An 18,790-nucleotide genomic window follows, 5' to 3' on the forward strand; every position below is an offset into this window, starting at 1 on the left:
TCGGCGGTCGCCGTTCGCCTGTCGCCGTTCGCAGTTCGCAGCTCGCCTTTCGCGGAATCGGATTCACAATCACATCCTTCTGCGAGTTCGAGGAGTGCACACCGGTGGTCGCATCCGCAAAGTCCGCGCTTCGAAACCGCTATCGTAATCGCAATCGCTATCGCCAGCGCAACCAGAAATAGAACCATGGATATCTCCGCCTACCAGCACATGAACATCCGGATGAGCACGCGCGGCAAGCGTCCTCTGAGGAACCTCACGCCCAACGACAAGGTGCGTGCCATCCAGCGCATCCACAATGGTGAAACCAAGGCGAGTGTGTCGCGGGACATCGGAGTGCCGGAGTCCACGCTGCGTGGCTGGTGCAAGAACGAGCAGAAGCTGCGCTTCATGTGCCGCCAGCTGGGCCCCGATCACCTGGGTCTCGACACGCCACCGGAAAAGCGCGCCAAGTTCGAGCTGCAGCTCCAGCTGCCACCGAAGTTCGTGGCACTGCCTCCAAACTACGAGGAGCTGGGCTTCGGTGCACTGCCCTACAGTCCAGCCGATTACCCAGTGCAAAATGAATCCCTGCTGGAGAAGCTTAGCCTTGTGGAATTTGTAAAAAAGAACGGTGGATTGCATCCGGAGGGTGCACTGCATCCGGGTCAGGCCGGCGTGATGGACTACTCCAACAACATGCTGCACCAGCTGAATCTTCTGGCCCTGCTCAACTCCAAACTCACCCCACAGACTGCCGATGTCCTGGTAGATGCACAGCCGAAATCAGAGGACAACAAAGTGATTGATTCGCCCGCTGCTTCCGAGGATTACAGCAAAAACAATTACCCCTTGCTGAGTGTTAAGAACTGGGCCAAGGATCCGGCCAAGCGGGTGAACTCCGCCAATCAGCCGGAGCAAGTGAACGATAAGAACAACAATGCCCTGGAGGCCAACAGTTCCGCACCACAAGCTCTTGTCACGGAGCAGGCGAAGACTCCCATGTTCTCGGACACCACAATGCCCCTACTGCCAGCACCCTTCCCGAATCCTGCGGATCTAGCGCCTGTGATAGCACCAGTGACTCCGGCAAACGCCCCGCCCACTGGAACCGATAACCAGGGAGCGGCTCTGCTCGACTGGTGCAAGCTCTTCAATGCCAGTTTGAACTTCCTGGCCTTCGCTGCGGCCGCAGCCTCCATGCAGCCCGGCGGCGGAGGACCAGGTGGACCCAGCTACAATCCCAACCAAATGGCCAGCGGCGGATCGGAGCCGGATCTCGAAACATATCCTTTCAACGAGGCGCTACTAAAGCGACTGAGTCCACTGGCGCACAGTGAGGCCTCCAACGAAAGCTACTGCGACAGCGAGCCGGAGGATCTGTCCGTGCGCTCCTGCGCCTCCAAGGCGTCCAGCAGATCCCACACTCCCGACAAGAGCGTCGGGTCCAGCGACGCCGAACAGTAGACACCCTACATTATAGCATAGTTGTAGTTGTAGTTCATAGTGTAAATACATCCATTTTTATTGTTATTAGCCACCTTTAGTATTAATGAAACTCGAATCATTTCGCAATGCAAATGCCATTTGTACTTATCAATTAACGTATTAATATCACTGCAACAGGTATTAATAGCTCAGCATACTATAGCTAGTATTAACTAGGAATATCAACTGTGTGACTACTTGTTTGAAAGCCAAATTCAATTCATCTACACGTATTATAACAAATACTAATTGTGTTAAGTAGCTTAATTAGTTGGCACATTTTGTCAGCCATTCCAATCGATTTGTTTTATTACTGTGTAATCTGCGTAACTCTCAAATAAGCATATAAACTAATTACTAATGAAACGAATAAATATTTATTAACAAAACAAAATAAAATTCAAGTGTCAATCTCTCAAGATCAAAACATTTTTTTACTTGATGGGTTTTCAATTACAGCGGTTAGAAAAATGGGTCAATTTTCTACCTATGAAGAAAATGAAAGTCTTACCCGCCAAAAGGCTTATCGAAAAACAGGAATTTTCTATAGAATTAAAGTATTTAATTATAACAAAACTAAATTAATTCATGTGGTTTTTATTTAAAACGTTCGCAAGTTAAATAAAACTTACAGGCATTTGCAAGAAAAACAAATAGTCAACTTTTTACCCATATTTTAAAAATATATTTCATTAAACTAATTTTAAATTCATTATGCAAATTAAACACAAATCGATTGAATCTTTAAGTTGCAAACAAATAAAAACTTGAAAATGCTAATGAATCCTACTTTGAATTTCCATTAGAAGTAAAACTCTTTTACCAAAAAGCGCCTTCATTGGTTTTTTGCCATTTATTTTGTAGGGATAAATATTAAACTTGGCATGCAAATGAATACATGTATGTGCCGAAGCACATTCCATATTCTATATGATGAAAGGGAAGCATCATTATAGGTGCCATAGATGGAGGTCAGCAGTCAGCAGAGGAGTTTGGGTCCTGGCATCTGGGCTGTGCGTTAATGAGTCCTCTTCCTGTTTTCCCTGCTCCTTTTACCCTGCTCCTGACGATTGGTGCCTGGAAAGCGTTTTCGGAGGCATCGGTCATGCCGAACACGAAAAAATGGCACCATGGCCAGAGGAGCGGCCCAAGAAGCAGAAGGAGCGGAAAGAGCAGCCGCCACGGATGGCCATCCAGCGGCATGAAGACGAATTATTGGTTCGCCTTTTGGAAAAATTAAATATCGCGTGTTGGTAATTTCCGCTTGGCTTCCCATTGCCGCTGCCATCGGGTGAAGTTGAGGCGAATTATTACGATGATTAGGCGACTGACAGTGCTCCCAGGCATCGGCATCCACATCCACATCCACATCCATATCCACATCCACATCCACGTCCATGTCCATGTCGACCATCCGGCCTGCCAGCCGTGATCTGTATGCATGTTTCGCTCCGCATTTCGCATTTCGCAACTCGCAGCCCGCAACTCGCATTTTCGCATTTCGCATTGCATGTGTTGTGCGCAGCGTTTTGTGGACATCTTCGTGGCATTCTGGTTTTGGTTCTGGGCGAGGATTAAATTACTCCAGCCAATCCCCTGGGCATATCGACGGATCCAGCCGCTGTCAATATTGTGTCGCCTCGTAACCCGCACGATCCGATGTGGATCCGATCGCGGTACTAGGACCAGCACACAACACACATCACACAAGTGCCCAAAATAAGTGGTCATACCCATGGACAGGTATTGTTTCTCTACCAGGAGGTAAAGTGCACTCTATGCATATGGAAAGCCGCAAATAAAGGTTATTGGTGTTCGATTTATAGGTAGTATATACATATGCAATAAGAATGAGCAACTTAAAACTAGTTATTATAGTTCATAAACTAGTATTATTTCAGCTTCACAAGTTTCCACTGGCCAAAGAAGACGGGTATACATGTCCTTAAATTTTGGGATAAAAGAAAGAAAAGGAGTGTTTTGAGATACTGTTTAGGATCCTTTTAAGACGCCTATATTAACATTTTAGTATCGCACTACTGAAAAGTTCAATGCACCCCCGATCCCAAAGTGACGCGCAGAATGACTGACATTCTTCCAGCATATGATTGACAATGGAAACGGGCCTGAAATTACCCAAAGAATCGAGGGATGGGGCTGCCCATATCGATACCACATCCGCACCGGTGGCCGATGGTTGGGGCGTTCATGAAAATGGCGATGAATTTGCGTGAGCTTAGTGCGCAGCTCGTTCGACATTTTTGGTAGAGGCGTAGTTAATGTAAGGATAATCACAATATTTTAAACTTTACAGCAGCACATCAGCACACATTGCACACATTGAACACATGTGGACCGTGGTGCGCATATGCATTTTTGATTCCCGCCCAAAGCCCATGTAGCTCGAAGTCAATTTATTTGCTTTCTTATCCTCGCGTTTGAATAATTGGCTACCAAGTTACCTTTACGAGATCGAAGCGAACCTTCTGCATTTTGCGTGTGGAGCCTCCTTGGGACTCGCTCGCATTCGGATCCCCATTCGCATTCACGTTCTCTAGCATGCATCAATTACAATCAGATTAGTTGCATGTGAGCAGGAACCCTTTGATGGAAAACGATCGCGCCAGATTAAGTCGCGAAACGATCCCAACCGAACGGTGGACTGACTGGCTGGCCATTCTTCTCCAGTCTCGGCACGAATCTCGGCCTCCGCAGAGCTGGTGGATCAATTGAAGTGGCTGGAATGGAGTGAACTGGACTGGACAGTGTGTATTGGAGATCCATTAAACTTCTGGCACCAATTTGGCCAGCAAAAAGTGCTTATGGCTTTTGAGCCAGAACTGGAGTTTCGTTTACTGGCTTTCGGGTCAGAATTCATAATGGTCTTAACCTAGATTTTTAAATGCAGTCAATAGAACCTAAAATGATTCATAAAAAATATATGAAAGCGGATTAAAGGAAAAAACTATATTTCAGCCTATTGCTATAAAAGAAATAGTCGAAATGTAAAATTATAAGCCTTTATGACAATTTTTAGTCTTTCTCGCCCATTTTCGCTAAAAAATTTGTATTTTATGGCCACAACATTGGAAATAAAGGTCCAAATGTGGAAAGTCATATATTGTTGAACTCGTAATTAAATTCCCAATCGATTGGTGTTCCAGTTTACAAATTTTATTTTTTGTCATTTTTTTCAACATTTTTATGATGTTACCCCTTACAAAAAATTCAAAAATTAGCAAAAATTTTTTTTTGCGAAATTCCACAAAAAGTGATAGGGGTCTTATGCATTGGTAATTAGCTTCTCAAAACAGTTTTCATTTTGGGATATATGGCCATTTTTAGCCAAGTTATGATAAAAAATACTTCAAAAATATAGAGTTTTTACCAAAAGACGTTTTACTAAAATTTCTTCGTAAAAGTATCCGATTTATAGCCACAACATTAGAAATATTGGTCCAAATGTGGAAAGTCATATATCGTTTAACTCGTAATTAAATTCCCAATCGATTGGTGTTCCAGTTTACAAATTTTATTTTTTGTCATTTTTTTCAAAATTTTATGATGTTACCCCTTACAAAAAATTCAAAAATTGGCAAAAATTTATTTTTGCGAAATTCCACTAAAAGTGATAGGGGTCTTATGCATTGGTAATTAGCTTCTCAAAACAGTTTTCATTTTGGGTATATGGCCATTTTTAGCCAAGTTATGATAAAAAAATCCTTCATAAATATAGAGTTTTTGCCAAAAGACGTTTTCCTAAAATTTCTTCGAAAAATTATCCGATTTATAGAAACAACATTGGAAATAATGGTCCAAATGTGGAAAGTCATATATCGTTTTACTCGTAATTAAATTCCCAATCGATTGGTGTTCCAGTTTACAAATTTTATTTTTTGTCATTTTTTTCAAAATTTTATGATGTTACCCCTTACAAAAAATTCAAAAATTGGCAAAAATTTATTTTTGCGAAATTCCACTAAAAGTGATAGGGGTCTTATGCATTGGTAATTAGCTTCTCAAAACAGTTTTCATTTTGGGTATATGGCCATTTTTAGCCAAGTTATGAAAAAAAATCCTTCATAAATATAGAGTTTTTGCCAAAAGACGTTTTCCTAAAATTTCTTCGAAAAATTATCCGATTTATAGAAACAACATTGGAAATAATGGTCCAAATGTGGAAAGTCATATATCGTTTTACTCGTAATTAAATTCCCAATCGATTGGTGTTCCAGTTTACAAATTTTATTTTTTGTCATTTTTTTCAAAATTTTATGATGTTACCCCTTACAAAAAATTCAAAAATTGGCAAAAATTTATTTTTGCGAAATTCCACTAAAAGTGATAGGGGTCTTATGCATTGGTAATTAGCTTCTCAAAACAGTTTTCATTTTGGGTATATGGCCATTTTTAGCCAAGTTATGATAAAAAAATCCTTCATAAATATAGAGTTTTTGCCAAAAGACGTTTTCCTAAAATTTCTTCGAAAAATTATCCGATTTATAGCCACAACATTGGAAATAATGGTTCAAATGTGGAAAGTCATATATCGTTGAACTCGTAATTAAATTCCCAATCGATTGGTGTTCCAGTTTACAAATTTTATTTTTTGTCATTTTTTTCAAAATTTTATGATGTTACCCCTTACAAAAAATTCAAAAATTGGCAAAAATTTATTTTTGCGAAATTCCACAAAAAGTGATAGGGGTCTTATGCATTGGTAATTAGCTGCTAAAAACAGTTATAGTCTTGAGTTTATGGATATTTTAAGCGAAGTTATGATGAAAAACCCCTTTTATAATTATAAGTTTTTACCGAAGAAGTTACATATATACATGTATGTCTCTGGTTTTTCCCATAAATGAATTATAGTGTGTATATGCAGTAAATATATTTTTAAGGACACATAAACCTAAAGCTGTTAAATGCTTTGAATTTCTTATATCAGTCACAATCCACTCGATATTGCATTTCAAGCGATTTTGCCCTTAATTTGCGCCTTACAATACCGTAAAATGTAGGCTCGACGGGCCAGAACCACTTTTGAGTTTTCATTTCGATGAGATGTAAATAAGCAACAAGGACTTGTGTACTTTTGTAACGAATTGCGCTTTGCAGATACTGCATAATTTTGGCTCCGGATGATAATGATGATGAATACAACTTTTGGTATAAATTGCAATTTATTGTGTCTTGTGGTGAAAAAAAGTGTTTTTGTTTGAATAGTTATTTTTTTGCTCCCCTCATTCGGCATTGTTCTCCTCTTTTCTCCTTTTGTCCTTGTGAACATCAAAGCTGAACCAGAGACTTTGTCATCAGCCTTCTCTTTGCCTTTTTGTTTTTGCCAACCGGTTCGCGTCCTGACGTTGTTCTTGAAAAAGTTTTCATTTAACACTGGGAAATGATTAGAAATTTATGTGCCTAATATAATATATTACCATGAACGGACTAGCAAGTGATATTGATAGTTTTTCATATATAATTATTAGGAGAGAAGGATCAGATTGTTTCACGATTAGAATACGCCCTTGAGGACTTGAATCCCATCAAGATGATATTGGTCAACTGTAAAATTTGAAATGAGCAAAAGTTTGTTGTCCCAAGAATCACGATTAGTACAATATTTTGATTGCTACCTGAAGGATGTTGTGAAAGCATCCTTGGAAGTGCCACTGCATTCAGCATAGCAACTTATCGCAACCACGATGTGAAATGCCGGAAGGGTATTCATCCCCTTTGATTAGCGCGTGTAAGTCGGAAAGGCTGGTTTGTTTTGTTCTGTTCTTGTTAATGTTCCGTTTGGTGCTCCTCTGTTGAGCGGACCGATGTCATCCTGAGAAAGGACATCCTAATGAATATGTCATTGTGCGCGATAAAGTTTTCACTTTATTGTCAGAATTGTCTCGTTATTAACACGAGTTGAGTTGATCGAAACGTGGAATGTGCGGTGATAAGAGGCTTAGGTTTGGGCCAAGGGATTCCCAAGACGGACGAATTGGCAATCGCATTGTTTCCAGCGACATGCAGCTACTTGATTTCTGAAAATGAAAAAAAAAAAAAACTCAAACCGGATTTTAGTTGGCTTTCTGGGCTTATTATGTTGCATACATTCTGACACGCAAAGGCCTTTTTTTTACTTTAAAGCAAAAAAGGCAAACCATGACCGCAAAAAATCTTTGGCGAAATCAGTTCCAAATCGCTACGTCCTGTTTTTGTAAGAAGATATTTATGATATTAACGATGAAAACTGAGTCAAAGTATCAAAAAATACAATTATTAAAATTCCGGTCTCATGATAGTTTAGCATCAAGAATATCTATCTTGTATCTAGCACTTTTCTATAACTATCTAGAAAGGAAAAAACAGGCCTTCTCAAGCTGCAAAATCGGCACGGTCGTAACAAGATGACCTCTGAACTTATTTATATTAACAAACAAAAAGAGAAAAAAACCCGTATGTCCCATAAGCCATTTAGTGTTTGCATATAGAAAACAAACTCTTTATTTAGCATTCAAATCGGTGGGCTAGGAAGACACGGTCCGATTTGTTATGTTTATGTAACCCTTATTCTTGTCTGTGGTAAGAGTGGAAATTATCACGGCGCCTCAATGTAAAACTGGATTAAAGGTCGCCGGACTTTGGGTCCTGTCAACGTTGCTACCATCGTCAATAAATCAGCCAGTTGAAAATTCCGTTACAGGACACGGGATTCGTGAGAAAACGTCGTATAATATCCCAAAGCCAAGATGTTTTTCTTATCCACATCTATCCCGATGTCCGGCCAAATGACATTAGGGCATTGGAATTCTAATCGAAATACCGGTTGTCCGAACAACTACCATCTAACACCATATCTGCAATTACTTGTTCCGCACCAAAACGAACCGATGTCCCGGGAACGGGTTCCCATAACCGTGGATGCACGGACGGATGGCTGGGATAGCCGGATATGAATATTAAGCAGCCGTGTGGGTATTTATCTAATCTTAACAAATGACTTGATGTCTTCGTCACCGCTGTTAACCGTGCAGGACATGCAAATAAAGTTTTTACGCCAAGGTATTTATCTGGCGGGAATTAGTGTCAAACTTTTCGGTCCGCAGTCCTGACAAATGACACACATCCAGGACGAATTCGCAGCGCCTCCAGTTTGGCACCTTGACTGGTAGGATATAAGTTCATATTAATAATGCAGGATAGTACTAATTGGTTATTTAAGCCATATAAATTGAGTATTTCAACTAAAAACAATTATAATTAAATGTTTTTAGTGCAATTAATTGCTAAATCGAAATCTTTTGTTTCCCTTATAGACGTGCACCGGAATCTGTGACAAATCCAAGGGTATGCAGCCCACGTAAGAACATCAGGGGTTAGTTTTGGGCACTGTCCATAGGAAACTGAAATACCTAATGAGTTCTGGAACTTTTTAACGACCAACATTGTATTCCTCCACAGTTGTTATTATAATAACGAAAAACACACACACCTATACACGGATAAGTATATAGATATATACTCCATATATCCTTTCATGTAAGCCCGATATGTGTGTGTGAGTGGGCCTATATGGCATACTAAATGTGGGCACTAAGCCCAGCGGTCGAGAGTGGGTTGGGGGAGGGCATAAAAAACAAACCCCTTCACTTGTTGTTAAACAAACTCTTGCGATTTCTATTTTTCATCGCCGGGACCGGTCGGTCGGTCGGTCGACCGGTCACTCTCACTACTCGAAAAGTGGTGCCGCAGATGGCTCTGGTCCGCCTCCAAAGTGGACAGAATTTAACGTTCCAGAGACTCGTTTAATAATTGCTCAGAGTGCGTGCGGTTTGGGATGGAGAGTTGGCGGGCTGTTCAGATGCTGGGATGTTGGGATGGGGGTCGAATTGGGTCTACGTCAACCGTGTCGCTAGGCCTGTCGTACGGGACAGGCCCGTAACGGGCTGTGGGACTTAACCGGATCCGGGACGAACCGGACAGTACTACTAACCCATACCCTTGGCCGTATCGTGGTGGACGGTCCGTTCAGGACCTTCCCGCGACCTTTCCCTGGACCGCTGGCAGTTGAAATTTGTGATAGATGCGGTTTGCGGAGGCTGGGCGATGGGGCGCGAGGTGTGGCACACACACACACATACACACTCGCAGTGGCACACAACTACACACACACGCAGAGACACACGGACAGGGCGAGTGGACAGGACCTTTTGTAGCCTTAACCCCTAAGTGTCCAGAAAAGGGATGAAACGGCTGAAAAATGCTTACGCCGGGTTTCGAAAATGTTATTACGAATATATTATGCGCACATACCAACATAGGCATAGGCCAACATACATACATAAGTAAACTTTTACTTTTGTACATATGTATATGTACAGACAGACCTTGGTTATATATTCAAAATTATATGTGTTACAAACGCGTGCACATAGTTTCTGCCACATGGCCGCAGATTATATATACATACCTTTGGATATATTTATATACAAAAATATATTCTAGTGTCCGGCAGTGGTCAACAGATTTGGATGGCTGGCCCAGCCTACGAATGTCCTGAAATGAGGTTATTACGGTGGACACCAGGGGCCGGTGATAAAGGCGTGAGTCCATTTACCCCGGCCACAAGAACCCTTTTGTTTAGTTACCTCGACGCCCAGGATGAAATCGGGCTAGTAGTGTTGGCCGTAAAGTGCTCAGTGGCGAATTAAAAATTGACATACTTATACATTTTACAGCTTACACGTGGCGATAAAAGATGTCCATCTGGATCCACACTATGCCGCCATCCATCCCATTGTTTTTTATTTTCCACTTGCTTGAGGGGAAGGAAGAACCACTCCAGTTTGCAGTTCATTCATATGCGACTTCCATTTCCGATTTGTTCTCAATAAAAGTGAAAAAAAAAGAGTGCGGAGCACATATGCACATATATCCTTCGGTCTGGTCGCAAATTTAATAACACTTGCATAAAGAAATTTCCAAGTCACGAAATTGCTGTGCGACCTTGTGAACTTTGGTCTTAAAAAAGAATTTAACTGATGCCAGACGTTTGAGGAAAGTTTTACTTTAGTTAAGTATCATTGAGCCAAGGAGTCTAGCCAAGAACTTTGCCCAACAAGTGGGACAAAGAGTCAATTTAACCTGTCATTACAAAAACATTCTTGAGAAGATTTCTTTGAGCTGACCAATTGGCTACAAATTCAATGGAAGTTGCATTATAGCTCTTGATTACCCTCGTTATTGATGGATTATAATCAATTAAGTGCCAAAAGGGTATTTGGGCATATATAGTATATTATGGCCAGTTTTCATTATTTTATATTAGTAAACAAAAGAGGAAAGGATGGGGAAAAATCTTAATTAAATGTGCCATTCGTTTGCTTTTTGAATGGATATAGTTGTTTGCTTCCTCAAAATAGCTACATTCTATTCATATTTTTCTTAAAAGGAAACAAGAGCTCAATTTAAAAAGTATTTTATAAGATTCTTACGTTATTAATGATCCATCTAATGATAAGGATTAACTATATAATCAAAAGCAAAGCAGAGTATATAAGACACTTAAATGAAATCGTAGATTTGTAGCCGCACTTGATATTATTAATAGCATATTAGAATATATTAGCATATATTAATAGCATAGATTAGATAGTTAAGTTAAGATTTCTTAGAGAATATACAGCTAATAAATACATTTAATTTATTTAAGAATTAAGAAAATTTAAGCGCATCTTTGTACAAAAGGATGTGCACACTTGACGCCCTTTTGGGCATCTCCCGCACAATTGACTTACCTTTGGGCGCCCTTATGGACCATCTTCAACCAAATGGCAGGTGCTGATGTTGTGATGTTGGCCAAACCAGCTGTTGGCGACCACCGTTTTTTTTTGTTTTTCTCCTGCATTTCCCATTTTTTCTGCTGCACATGACACTCCATCGCGAACGAGCTGCAAACAACGGGCAAAAAAGGCGGACGGCATTGAATTACGGTCGGAGCCATCAAAATTGCACCATATGGAAATTAAGTTGGCAACTGCCGTGATACTCTGGGCACTACGATGCGAGAAAGTCGCGAAAAACGGCAGCAAAAAAGCACATCTGCAGTCGTGTGTGCAAAGGTCAAGCCGGTGGCATTTCACCGCCATTTCACTGCCATTTCACCTTTCGCCGATGCGCCAAACGCTGCGGTGAAACAAAAAGCCCCTTTTTTGGAGTGCAGGATGCAGGGTGCAGAATTCAGAATTCCAAGTGATTTGGCGAAAAAAACGCGCCGTTTAAGGGGATTAGGCAGTCAGTTGGAAACCGCTTGCTTGTTTGCCCGGTGGCATGCAGCTTGATGCACTTGACCCGTTTTTTTCTTTTGCTGCCACCGCCACTTTGGAGTGCGGCGTGCAGTTCTTTATGCCCCGGCTGCCTGCTGGATGCGTGGCAAAGTGGTGGGATCGGTATACTCCTCCATTGGAGGAGGACCAAGTCAGGCCATCGTTTGCCATGCGATACTGTCGCCGATTAGGCGGCTATAGACGGGAAAAGTGTTTTCGGCGTGTGTTCGCCTCGATGTTTGTTGGTTTTTGACGCGGCGCCGCGTAAAAAGCGCATTTTTTCCACTAGAGCGTGTTTTTTTCGCGTTGCCTGCAACCTCAACTTTTCGGTCACTTTTTCTGCACTCTGACGGCTTAATTGGTGAACATTGTTCCCTAACACTACATTCATGCGACGGGGGCATCATAAACAACCAGCAAACTAGTCATAACAAGTCGTTTTAGGATCGTTTATTGAATGCAGTTGCTAGTTTTGCAAATTAAGTGGCAAAAGTGGCAGCTTAGCGGTTAAATATTTGCTAGTTTTTAAATATAAAAGTAAGGAGTTGTATATTTCAATACTTCAGATTAAATCCTTCTTACTTTTAAAGTAAATAATTCATAGTTTTTCTTCACAACATGAGAATATGTAGATGCAAGAAATGCTAGCATATTTTTTGGCGTTAGCCCGCTTGCTTTAAAAATATCTTAAGTTTAATTGGCTTCTATGTTCTTAGTTTCGTAATAAATAGATTTTAATATCTTACAATATTCGGGAGATAAGTTCGGTTCTAGTAAATTGCAATGATGGCCACCGTTTATATCGACAAAATAGACGGTTTCCATATGTGAGATTTGAAATTCATAAGCCAGCAATTGCAGCCTGCTTCCCTCCACCAAGTTTTATTGTTTTTGCTAAATCTGCACTATTATTATACTATTTTGAGATACAGCTTATCTATTGTTGGGCAAGTGCTGTGTGTTAATTGGAGAGACATGTATGTGTGTTTGAATGCATTTTCTCAAAGACCTGCATCCGCTGGTTCTCCATCGTCTTCATACTTGGTCTTTCGTCCTGGCCATATCCTCATCCACATCCACGTTCTCATCCACATCTACAATCACATTTTGCATTCTTGTACATGGATGGCCGCTCCTTCATTTCCAACCGCTGTGGATGCATAATTGCTTACGGTGCAGCCTGCTGGCAGGATGAGATGGTGAGCTGGAAATAGAAATCTGAAGTAAGGAAAGATGCCGGACACGGCAGGACATCTGCCATTGTTCGCATGTGTGTGTGCGTGTTTGTGTGTGTGTGTGTGTGTGCGTGTTTCAGGCTGTGCGCTTGTGTATATTCAAGTATATTTGAATTTTCTCCTGGCGCTGGGCATACTCGTATATGGCATATATCCCAGTGAGTGGGGTCAGTCGTCCTGACTCCGTCTTGCTGCCATTCTAGGTCCTGTCAAAACTAAAACGCGCCGCTGCCAGAGACCAGAGCCCTGAGTCCTGAGTCCTGCGTTCTGCGTTCTGAGTCCTGCGTCCAGACATGCACAACTTTCGCTCCATACAATATCAGCAATTTCCTTCGTTAGTCATTCGTTTCCTCGCATCTCACATCTCCGCCTTGTTGTTATGGCTCCCACCGTTCAGCCCTGTTCAGTGCTGCGAATTTGGGCCCGTCCCATTAGCCCGTTTCACTTTGATGCAGAAGCTGCCCGCCCGGGAGAATGTTGGGCAGCCGGAGGAGGAGGTCCTTCGCTCGGACTTCGGCGTCTGGACTAGCAACCAGAGGACATCTCGACGACGACAACTCCTAAGCTCACGTATATTCCACCGCCGCATGCCGTTTGCATGTGTGCTTGCTTCAACGCCACATACCATACTCCGTGCTCCGGGCTCCTAACTGCGGTCCCCAATCTCCGATCCCCCGTGTCCTCGATATGACCAGACCCAAAAACCCCGGACACACTTGGAGTCGGTGGGCATACTCATACATGGACACATAATGTAAATGTCCGCAATTTCTTTTTGGCCATCTCTTAGCTGCCGCTGCGTTCTTGCCATTTAGACTGGGCATCGAATACGAGTACGGGCATGTGGCCACCACCTCCGCCTCCGCCTCCAGCTTCTCATTTTCCAGCTCCATCTCCTTACTCCCTCCCTCGTTACGGCGCAAATCGCCGGACTGCGACTACGACTACGACGAAGGCGCAGAGCAGCGGAGATTGCTTCTGCTGGCGCTGCCGCTGCCTTCGTCACCACTTTTCCATCATAGCACCCAACCACCTGGCGCCAAAGGCAAGTCGATCGATAATTTCCATAGTTGACCACTGCTGTGTATGCGAATTTTGAAGCGGACATCTACACAAACACATGGCCAGCGGACGGAGGCATCCTTTGGCCACCGCACCATCGCCCCAACGGCCCACCGATCCGCCACCCACCGCACATCCACATCCACATCCACATCCATATCCACGTCCACGTCCGCCCACCGGCACACATACTGGCGCACACTCTTAGACGTTACAGCAGCGAGCTGAAGGCAGAGCCAAGCTTTCTAGTAGCACACACGCACAGCAGCGGCCACGAAACTAGCACTGAGATTATGAAATCCTCACCTTTCGCTTTTTATTCGAATAATTTAAAATAAAATATAACTAAGTTGGCTTAAGCATTAAGCATAAGTAGTGCATACTAATCAATAATATAAATAACTAATTGAGAAATTTCTTTAAAATACTTGATGGACTTAATCTAAAGTTCTATAGAATGTATTTTGGGTACGCAATCTTCATAGGCAGCATCTGTAGACCTACCATTTCGTCACCTGCTGTTTGCAGCATCTACGTCAACGGTCCTGGCCAGCATGGACATCAGGCTCTGGCTATCAGGGATCCGAGCGAATGGGTAGGTGGGCAGCCAAGTGGGGCGGATGACGTGGGTTGGGTGGGGTGTTTCGTTGGCAACGGCAAAAGCAAAGGCAACCGTGCTGGTCAGCCGGGCCCACAATAAGTAAGGGTCTGCCATGAAGATAAAACGAAGACCAAGGAACGAACTGTTTCTGCAAAATGTTGTTTGCATACGACTTGCGACATGTGAAAAGGATAAGAGTGAATGTGTGTGTGTGTGTGTGTGCGTGTGGAAGGAGGTGGGCGGGGGTGTATGTGTGTGTGAGTGAGTGAGTGAGTGAGTAGGTGGGCGGATGGGTGGTTGGTTAGTGGGTCTGTTGGCCGCTGTATGTATACGTGCATTTAGATGGACGGGAAAGCGGACGTTGGCGGCAAATACGTGAGTGGGAGTCCGGCGCGTTTGGGGACCTCGGACTCGTCGTGGGCAATTGCCACGACCACCGGAGTGGGTGGTGGGTTGGTGGTGGTCCGGGCTGGTCCAGGGCGGTGCGGAATGGGCCTGGTCAAGCCACGCGGCTGGGATAGACGACTTGATGGTTCGAATGTGGACGGAGCGCCGTGGAGTGGAGTGGAGTGAAGTGGCATGGCGTGGCGTGGCATGGAGATGTGGCGATGCTTAGATGGTGGATGCGGAGGAGGAAGGCGAAGGTTTTCCAGAGCAACGGCTACGGTTCTCGAGCAGCTTTTGGCGGAGTGGGTGGCTTGGGTGGCCTTTCGAATGCTTGACTGCCCAGCGAGTGAGTGAGTGGGTGGTTTGGTGGCTGGATGGTGAGTGGACGACGCAAAGATGTACGCTAGGCGATTGTAAAATTTCACATTTTAGAGAATTAGACGTTTACTGGGATACAAGCACACTCCCACACACAAGCACACACATACACACACACAGACTCACACACATGTCCGGTCATCTATTGCTTAAATTTAAGAATGTGTATATATGCATGTATTCGTTTGTATGTACGCAACCTGTGAACAATATACGTGAGTTTGAGGGTTCTTCGTTGGCATATGTATGTATATACATATGTATATGTATTTTTGGGTTTGGCTCTGCGAAAGTTTGGAATCTTGTATATAAGTAGTAGATGCCACTGCCTTTCGGCCATGTATAAAATATCAAAATTTTGCTTAGACATTAATTTGCCAGCAAGTACACGGCGATACACAGCTAACCGCACATGCATATCTATATGCGTATGTATATATCTCAACAGTATCGAGCTTATGGTTGGTTTTAATATTTTCTGATTGTTGTATATTTAAGATTTTAGGCAGACGTCGCCTGCATCTTGCCATATTGCCATTTTGCCATCTTGCCATCTTGCAATCCTGCAAGGCAAGCCATCTAGTCGTCCTGCATCCGTAATACGTTTGTAATTAGTCTAATGTACCTTCTCCTTGTGGCTGCCCGAATCCCCAATTAATTTCAGCATGCGCTATTTTCACCGCTGCAATACGCATCCTGGTGCATCAAATTCTATTTTGCTTAGGTTGCTGATAATTAGAAAGACGCAGGAACAAAGGAATAGTAAAGATAGTACAGAATTTATATTACATATAATTTTTAAACTCAAATTTTTAGCTTAACGTATAAAGCCTCGGCAAACAAAAGGCAACAGATCTTGAATTTTATGTATATTTTATCGATTCACGAAGGTCGAACAAATCGCCCTTAAAGTTCACAAGGTAATAACATTTCCGTCAGTCTGTCAATGTAAGACGCACCCTTCGCATCGAAAAAATCTAATACTTGGAGAGCTGTCGTAACCATTTTATGATGGTTTTTACACACAAGATGACCGTATTTACATATATTTACGAGTCTGACACGCAATCTCTTACATAGTAAAATAGGTGTACATATTAACTGCCCTAATCGCATCGATTTGGTATTTATGTTGATAGTGGATTTATTAAGTGCAGATACTTATTGGGGCACTACTTTGTTAATAAAGCCGTAGAATTAGGGGAATAAATCGAATTAGAGCATAATTGCGTAAGTATTTTGTAAGTGATTAGGTGTTTGCTTCATTTATGTATATGAATGAAGGAACAAATCAATTTTTTTTTAATGTCTGCGCCAGAAAATGATTTTCTTAGATTTAAAAAAAAAATTGCGTATACGACCCGTTGGACATAATTGATTTCGCTTCTAGACATTTTTAATATTGTACAGAAATATAAGTAAGCAGGAATATAGTGAAAAGTAAATTTTAATTAAGGCAACTATTTCGCATTGCTCCTTACAAGAGAAATTAAGAAACCTGTGAAATCGCGTATACGCCATGTTTACCGCGGGTAAGTACACTAGTACATAAGTAGTTACTTTATTTTAAATCCTGTAAATAATATGATGCGTTACTTTATTAGTAAATATACTCATTGATGGTTTCGTGCAGCTAGATACTTATTTCTTTCTCTTGTATTAAGTTGAATCACAAATGCCAATAGAACATTGGCTAAGTTATCGGTTATTTATTCAATTAAATGCGTAAATCTTTTTCCACCAACTCAAACCTGTTGCGAAAAAGTGCTCCCTAATCGTTTCGTTGGCCTTGAACGGGGGCCATTGACGCCATGAATGTGTAACATCCTCATTTGAGGTTCAAGGTTATGATTATTTACGACAAAGTATGTACTTCCGTACATGATTGCCGGACATATACATAGGCATATGTACCATGTGCAGAGCCCGCATGCATGTGCATTGGGTTCCCCGCATGCACATGCCCATGCCCATTTATAACTAAGTACCTACTTATGGACCCCGCTGGCGGGAGGCTGGCAAACGGCATAAATGCAGCTGAATGCAGCTCATTATCATTTAAATACGCAGTGTGCTGGCCTAATTTGCAGGAATGCGTTAGTGTGCGTGCGTCTGTGTTGGTGTTGACTTGACTATTTATGAGCCAAAAGCAACAAACGTGCTCCACTCAAGCACATGCAGTGGCATATACCGGCTTATACATAAACGCAATTATAGGGACATAAATGTGTACATAATTATAATGCACATTATAACGTCTAGCCACATAGCACAATTCGGTTGTCCTTACAGGAAGTCCGAATTATAGTAAATACTTGGTCACTCAGGCGAGTAAATAAATGCATACAACCCGTGCACATACTTAACTGAATGAGTTGTTTGATTTCATTGCCAATTGAGAGCCCAGTGGCCTTGTGATTTAAATGCATTGTACATAGTGACATTCACACATAATAAGTCAGTTAAACAATTGTGTCATGCTTAATTAGCACAGCTCATGCTACGAAATGGCTTTTGATTTCTACACAAATTAGGTGTAAATAATAAAAGAAGCTGAATAAAACTAATTGAGAATACATTCATAAGAGATGTGAATAAATTCAGCTTTTGATTATCACAAAAATGTCTTAGGCATAAATAAAATTAAATATTAAATATTTATATCTGTTTATGGAAGAGTTGCCAAGTTTTGACACATTTACCTTGAAACTACCAGCCACTTGAGTGCAAAGTGAGTTTTTCTTTAAATGTGATACACCGACTTACTTACGAACTAAAGCATTATAAGCGTCCGGTAAAAAGGAAAGCGTTTTCTTTTCAAGTTTTCACTCTTTGCCAATTCCGCAATGTTTTTTTTTTTTTATTCTATTTGTCCGGGTTCAAAGTACAATTGAACGAAATCGAAAGTTTTTTTTACATTTTTCATTTTATGTGTGTTCTTGCTTACACTTATATGGCCAACTAACTGTACATAAAAGGCCCCATCATCCATGCATTCAGGAGGGGACTTCCCCCCAGTGCCCCTTAGTAGCCCGAGTAAGCCATATACTTACTGTTTGTGTGTGCAAGTGCAGCAATAAAAATGTTGGATTTAAATTATTGCTTCACAGCGAACCGAAAGAGAACAGTGGACGACCGCAGGAGGATGTCTGGACAAGAAGTGGGACAGGATCAGGACCAAAACCAGAGCCAGAGCCAGAACCAGAACCAGGAAGACTAGGACTAGGAGCAAGGACCAAGGCAGCACCACCTTTTTGTAACCTACTCCCACTGTCTATGTGTGCTTCATGCTGTTGGAAAAATAATGTGATTCATGTCCTTGAATCATAAAACCAATT

At 42.0% G+C, this 18,790-nt stretch overlaps 1 protein-coding gene and 1 long non-coding RNA gene across 3 annotated transcripts; both read left to right on the plus strand.

Annotated features, from left to right (window-relative positions):
* Positions 1–25: 25 nt before the first annotated feature.
* Positions 26–1,857, plus strand: danr (distal antenna-related). Its single transcript, NM_143086.3, has one exon. The coding sequence runs from the start codon at positions 187–189 to the stop codon at positions 1,444–1,446; it is 1,260 nt and encodes a 419-aa protein (NP_651343.1). The 5' UTR covers positions 26–186; the 3' UTR covers positions 1,447–1,857.
* Positions 1,858–2,247: 390 nt separating this feature from the next.
* Positions 2,248–18,039, plus strand: lncRNA:CR46474 (long non-coding RNA:CR46474). Of its 2 annotated transcripts, NR_167858.1 has the most exons (2): positions 2,248–4,599; positions 6,167–18,039. It is a non-coding gene; the product is annotated as a long non-coding RNA:CR46474 (long non-coding RNA). The 2 variants fall into 2 exon arrangements; NR_167857.1 differs by having other exon boundaries at positions 2,248–18,039.
* The last annotated feature ends 751 nt before the right edge of the window (positions 18,040–18,790 follow it).

The sequence above is a fragment of the Drosophila melanogaster genome, chromosome 3R (genome assembly GCF_000001215.4).
Source record: "Drosophila melanogaster chromosome 3R".
Taxonomy (NCBI): Eukaryota; Metazoa; Arthropoda; class Insecta; order Diptera; family Drosophilidae; genus Drosophila; species Drosophila melanogaster.

Bases quoted from the DNA above. Each gene is read 5' to 3' on its own strand.
- danr (NM_143086.3), top strand. From the start codon at position 187: ATGGATATCTCCGCCTACCAGCACATGAACATCCGGATGAGCACGCGC.